Raw genomic sequence first — 6,679 nt, 5'->3', positions numbered from 1 at the left:
TTTCGCGTAAGAACATTTGGTGATGCAAAAAAAATTACTATTGACTGAGTTTTTTAAATTCGGTTGTTATTTGAAGTATTCGGAGTATCATGTCATACTTATTCTATATTGCTACTCTTTTAGTTTTTCTGTCATCATATCATATGATATCATTTAAGTGCTTAACAATTATTTTATACATCTCAAACTAAAAATGTGTGGCCAGGAGTTAACTTTTAATACTTGGAAAGTAAAAAAAACAATACTTTGAAAGTAAAAATAGGCATATAATATACATCAATAATTTTACGTGTACATTTTTTTTGAGAGTTTTTTACGTGTACATATATATAGGGCCAATATGATGGACTTCGCCCTAGGGCCCTCCAAAACATAGGGCCTAGCCCCGGGGGAGAACCTGTGCCGCACGGCTTACTCCCATGATTCGATGATGGATATATTCACAGCTCTAGACAGGCCTATACACATAATCGTTAGCCATTCAGCATTGATGGGTGGGCCAGATATGTCAGTTTTACTCTGAAATAAAACAGCAGCATTTGGGGTAGGGATGTAAACTGATAACCGGCCTCGAATCCGTTTTAAGGTGTCTGTATCCAATCCTAAAGAATCCAGCTGCTAAGGATATCCAATTCTGAAGTGCTGCTCCAGATACGGTATAGGATAGTGTATAGCAAATAGCATGCGGATATCGATTATCCGAATTTAATTAGGATAATTCGAAGGTTTTGAACCAGATAATCCGATTTTGAGTCAAAAGCCAAGACCAATCTCACAAGGTTATTAGCTATTAAGTTACTGAATTCATTTGGCGAGCATGTTTTGCTCTAAATTCTATCAATACTTGAGTTTTAGGGTAAATTGTGTCTCTTTTTTATTAACAACATAAGATTAAAAGTTAAATCCCTCTCATAATTTGCAAAAACTATATCTATTACCGATGAGAGCATATATCCGATTTTTTTGTTTCCGGTCTAAGTCCGCCCCGTTTCCGATTCAAATATGCAGTCCGATATATCCGCATCCAAATTCAAAACCAGTCAATATCCGCTCTGATCCGAATCCGGAAAAATATTTTATAAAGGATATGGTATGAGAGAAATCCAGTCTCGTGAGTGAGATCTGTTAACACCCCTAATTTGGGGTAGTGTGTTGGTTATTAGCTCTAGAATTGTGGCTTCCAAGTCCAACAGATGTGGTTTTCTGCTATTAGACTAGTCACAATGGGGAATATCATATACTAGTATCATACATATGATACTAGTTTATGATACAACACCTACACTACATAGTATCATGAATTAGTATCATAGTTTTATCATATTTAATGTTTGTAGAATCTCAATGCAAATATGTGTATATGATGTGTTTGCCATTAAAATTTCTAGTGTACGTGATATAATACGGTATCTACCTATGATACTACTCTCACATCTCTCCTCATTAATTGATGTGTCACATAATTTTTTTTTCCTACATGGCATGCATGATACTACCTATGATACTTCTATTATGGCTACTCTACGTGTTCCATTAGTTGTGGTTTTGTGTAATTAGTGCAACCGTATTTATTTGTACAATCGACTGAATTTATTAGAGTTTAGTCGACTGATCTGATGTGGTTATGAAATTTCAGTCAGACTAACTAATCACCCTTTTGGACACATATAATTGTGGATGAATTATTTTTTTCTCGACGATGGATATACACACAGCTCGAGACAGACCTATACACAGATTGATATTTGGCAAATATGACTAGTGTTTCGCAGTTCACATCGTCACATTAGGTGATCCTGGTCGCCGTGAACGAAATAGTTAAAAATTACAAGCACCCAACAACAGCACATTCCCAAATCTAGTAGCTTCCAGCTCCGTATCATGCCAGCAGGTCAGTGTTCACCTCTTGATCCTTAGCTTGACCGTCTTGCCCAAGCAGATGCCTCGTCATCTCTGGATCTTGTTCCCTGGTCTTCTTCTCCTCGCTCTTGCCCCATAGCACGCAGTACAGGCCAATGACGATCAGCACGGCGCCAATGATCCTGCACAAATAGAGATGAATTCGTCAAAAAAATGGAGCACTACTCGTCTTGTTGTGTTCGTGTGTACGGGTCCTTACCCTCCGGTGTAGAGCTGGTCTCCGAGGATGATGGCCGCCATGATGGCGACGGCGACGGTCTGCACGGGCTGGAAGACGGCGGTGAAGAGCGGGCCTCCCCTGTCGATGCACCATATCTGCAGAGCAAACGCCACCCCGGACGCCACCAGCCCCTAAAAAAACAAAGTGCCATGCATTTTTAATCATCTGGATCAATCAAGAAGCATGCATCATCCTTCCATGTGAGCATGTCAGTTGACAGTTGAGATGCTTACAGCGTAGAGGATGGTGAAGAGCTCCCCGCCGGAGCGCACCTTCCACCTGCTCAAATCCTCCTCGGTGAACGCGGCGATGACGAGGAACTGGAACAGGCCGAAGACGCAGGTGAGCGAGATCACGGAGAGCCTCGCCGGATACCGCTTCAGGACCGGCACCTGGAGGACCATCCAGCCGGACCAGGAGAGGCAGTGGCCGAGGATGAAGACGCACCCCAGGGTCCAGTTGAAGATGGGGCTCTCGGAGGTCCAGGTAAGGAAGGCCTGCACGTGCAGGTTGTGGGCGGCGAACAGCGGCAGGCCCTTGTAGAGCGTGATCACGGTGGCGCCGCCCACGCTCACCACCGTGCCAACAACCTTAGCCACCCCGTGCCGCCTGCCCAGGTCTACCTGCTCCAGCCGGAGCACGGCGGCCAGCACGAAGGTGATCGCGGGCACCATGTTCTGGATCGCCGAGGCATACGTCGGGGACAGGTGGTACAGGCCCAGCAGGTAGAAACCCTGGTTCGCGGTGATCCCAATGAGTGCTAGAACAAAGAACTCTGCCAGCAACGAGAAGGTGAGCGGCGGCCTGTCTTTCCTGAAAACAAAAGTACAGACACCAGGATTCAGAAACTGTTGCTGTCTGTCCAACTGAAACCTTAAAAGGAGAAAAGAAATGGACGCACTTCTCGAGAAAGTAGGCGAAGGGGGCGAGCAAGGCGAGGGAAATGATGTTCCGGTAGACGATGAAGACGAGCTTGCTGATGCCCATGTTGAGCGCCGCCCTGCTGACGATGTGGAAGCCGGCGAGCAGGAACTGCAGAGCCAGCACCCCCATGAACAGCTTCACCTTCTCCCCATGAACATGATCCCTCCCCATCTTTCCCTCTCTTTCTCTAGAGACGAAGTGCTGCTAGCTGCAATGCTGCCTGATGCTTGTGGTTTTGTTGAGGGGAGTTTCAGAGGGCAGGGGTATATATAGTGCTCGCCATTGTTGCTGCTAGTAGCACATCCTCTCTCATCCTACCTATCTCTGGTTGTCCTGGCGCATCAGAGGGCAGACATGGTCCTGGTAAAGGGACCTGGCAAGTGCATGAATGCAACGTCGCTCTAGTAGCTTGGGAACAATTGGATTGATCACCTAGTAGCTAGCTAATTGCATCAAGCCCATGATGCATCGCCTTAATTGATCCGTTATACCTACGTCACGTTCACGCCGGTTTAATTAGCTGCAGCAGCAGCAGCACAACAGAATCTTGTTAACTGTTTTGTGTCTTCATTGACCATCCACACAAACATGGTTTTATTCGGTTCATGAGATCTCACATGCATATATAGTAGTAATATACCATCTACTATATAGTTATTTTCCCAGGATGTGTGTGAACTGAGCTGTGATCTACAGGACGTTATAACTGATAAATACCAGATGTTAACTGAACCTGTTCATGGAAAGCCAGACTACATAGTTATTGCTTGCAAGATCATAACATCCTCTTGTAATGGTTTATATTCCGAATGTTCATCATGTCCTCTCCCCTTCAGTTTCCTTTCTCGTTGTCGGTGTGCTACGACCATGAGAGCAGTTTTGACTCCATCTTCTTGGTTGATTATTATAACAGCATGGAGGGATTTTGGATGCATGCCACTGGTCTCATACATGGGCAGTGGGATCATGACAGGTCAGGCTGCTGCGTTTTCAAGCCTGTAATCAGTGAACAGGAGGGCTCCCCCTGTATCCCTGTTCCATCTCTGTCGGCTTCAACGGGATGCTTCCTGCATCTTTCTAGGAATAATCTACCTATTTGATTCTCACTCGAGATCGATCCATCAACTTGGGTGAGATGAGATGGTGATTGCCAGCTCGGGTTGATCTTCGTCAAGAGAATCACCATCCATGAGCTCAAGTTGGTCTCAAGAGAATCATCCGAAGAACATGCGCCGGCTTTCTCATATCTATCACCGGAAGGACAACATGCAGAGCATTCATCACAAAAAAAAATATGAAAATAGAATTAGAGCTTCAGCAGGGAATCTTAACTGAAACGGGTCAACGGTCCTAGCTTTTTGCTATGATTGAAACGAATAAAAGAAAACAGCATCCAACACCTGAAACCCTGAGTTTTTTTTTATCTCCATGCCAACCTTTGCTCTCTCCTTTTTGTGAGAGCACGTCTAACAGGCCCCGTATTTCGCTGCCCCGTATAACTCTCGCATTTCGCCCCGTATCGAAAAACTGCTCCATTTCGAGCCATTCCGTCTAGCAGACCCCGTATTTCGCCCCGTATTTTCAAAAATAAAAACCCCGGGAAGTTCATCTTCATTGATCATACTACGGATCATACATACATTCCGATCATACTACGGATCATACTACATCTAACTACGGATCAACCTACGTCTACTCGTCAAGGATAACGTAGGGGATGAAGGCGATGGAGGCCGCCTCCTCCTGCGCCTCCCGCGCCTCCCGCGCCTCGAACTCCTGGACGGCGGCGATGGCCGCCGCCTGCTCCTCTGCCTCCGTCCGAGCTTTCTCGGCGGCATCCGCCCCGGATTCGGCCACCGCACGGCGGAAGGCCGCCTCCTCCTCTGCCGCCTCCTCTTCCTCCTCGCCGCCTCCGCTTCCTCCGCCGCTGGTGCTGCCGATGGTCGCCCTCCATGCCGCCTTCGCCGTGCGGTCGCGCTGCCACTGCGCGCGCCACTTCTCGAAGGCTTCGCCGCTCATCGGCTTGAGCGGCGGGTCTTGCCGGTACCACCGCCCACCCGCGGCGTACTCCCGGAGCGGATCCGGCACGTACAGCGCGCCGGCGTACCGGCACGCCGCACGGCGGCTCCCCGCGGCGGAAAGCTTGCACTTGAGCCGCCAGGCTTCCTCCACGGTGCCCGGCGAGCGGGATCGCTTCGATCCGCTCGCCGGAGAGGCTCTACTACGGCGGCGGGAGTCCATGCAGGTGGCGGCGGGTGGAATGCGGCGCGGGGGAGCGACTAATTGCTCGCCGGAGCAGGAGGAGGAGGCGGCGGCGCACGGCGGAGCTAGGGTTGCGAGTGAGGGGTTAACCCCTCACTCGCACCTGCGCCCAGCATAAATAGTGGGCGGAGGGGCCGATTTCCTGGGCCCCGTATTCCGCCGAAACGGGGCGGCCCGAATACGGGGCCTGCTAGACGGCCCAAACCGCGCATGCCCCGTATGTCGCCGGAATTTTACGGGGTGGGCGGGTTATAAGGGGCCTGTTAGACATGCTCTGAGGGTGCCGAGCCGTACATGAGATCTATCAACGCCGGTACTTATTTAGTTTTTTTTTCGATAAAGCAAATATATTAATACTAAAAAGATAGCAATTACATCCAGTCTCAGCAACAACAAGATGATAGAGCAAGTCTAGATACAAAGATGCACGTGGAAAACTTAAAACGGGGCCGAGCTACACCTAGTCCTTTATTTGAAACTAAGATCGTATTTCAAATTTCCAAAAATCCAAAACAAAATTCTAGAGATAGTCAATGGTGTATACTACAATGATGTAAAATCTCAATATAAACTACTTCATATTCTGGGCTACGCAAAAATGATAAAATCTGTCAAAATTTATAGTTGTCAGATTTGTCAATTTCATATAGCCTACAATACAAATCAATTTGCATTGAGATTTTACACCGTTGTCGAATACACCATTGGCTACCTCTACAATTTCGTTTCGGAATTTTTTGAAACTCTGAATATGAATTCTAAGAGTTTGAAAATAAAGAGATACAATGTAGCTCAACTTCCAAAACACCACACTTGGATGCGCACTGTCCTTGCCTATTCGACGGTACCTCGGAGGAGGGATCCTCACGAGGGGGAGAAGAAGTGCCGAGCCGTTTTCCGGTGCCTCTACCTGCATGGGGCCTGCTCCGACTTCTTGAGGGGCGGCCGCTGCGGTATGGGCTATGAAGTGTACGAAGTGACACCTTTGCTTCTCTAACACCTGGGAGACTCAGGCGGATCTGCATTGGTCTTCCACCGTTATTTCCTGCTCAGGGGCGGATTGGGTGGGCTTTGAATTTTCCAGATCTAAGGCGGAATCTTCTTTAGGGAGTTCCTGCGACTCAGATCGGATCTTCGCGACTGCGTCCTGCTCAGCGACGGTCGCGTCAGCGTTACTTACCAGTGCGTTCCCGTCGGAATCGACGGTCTCGCCGATGAAGATGTGTATCCCGCCGATCGGGATGATGGAGAGCTTGACGGGGTTTGCCTTAGCCGGAATCCAGCACTCATCCTCAGGGACGATCGGGAAATTTCCGGCGTACTTGACGCGCCCCACGGCAATGGTGTCGCCGA

At 48.2% G+C, this 6,679-nt stretch overlaps 1 protein-coding gene across 1 annotated transcript; it reads right to left on the bottom strand.

Moving 5' to 3' along the window:
* Window positions 1-1,676: 1,676 nt before the first annotated feature.
* On the bottom strand, window positions 1,677-3,307 carry LOC127340811 (WAT1-related protein At3g18200). Its single transcript, XM_051366562.2, has 4 exons — window positions 3,042-3,307; window positions 2,374-2,953; window positions 2,120-2,271; window positions 1,677-2,042 (listed from the first exon to the last, which is right to left on the bottom strand). Exons 1-4 carry the CDS (start codon window positions 3,233-3,235, stop codon window positions 1,880-1,882), a joined length of 1,089 nt encoding a protein of 362 aa, XP_051222522.1. The 5' UTR covers window positions 3,236-3,307; the 3' UTR covers window positions 1,677-1,879.
* Between the last annotated feature and the right edge of the window lie 3,372 nt (window positions 3,308-6,679).

Source organism: Lolium perenne, chromosome 3 (assembly GCF_019359855.2).
Source record: "Lolium perenne isolate Kyuss_39 chromosome 3, Kyuss_2.0, whole genome shotgun sequence".
Lineage (NCBI taxonomy): Eukaryota > Viridiplantae > Streptophyta > Magnoliopsida > Poales > Poaceae > Lolium > Lolium perenne.
This window is presented reverse-complemented; position numbering and strand designations above follow the sequence as displayed.

Bases quoted from the DNA above. Each gene is read 5' to 3' on its own strand.
- LOC127340811 (XM_051366562.2), bottom strand. From the start codon at position 3,235: ATGGGGAGGGATCATGTTCATGGGGAGAAGGTGAAGCTGTTCATGGGG. The intron at 2,954-3,041 runs GTGCGTCCATTT...TTTTGTTTTCAG, and splicing joins TTCGCCTACTTTCTCGAGAA to GAAAGACAGGCCGCCGCTCA. The intron at 2,272-2,373 runs GTAAGCATCTCA...TTGTTTTTTTAG, and splicing joins TCTTCACCATCCTCTACGCT to GGGCTGGTGGCGTCCGGGGT.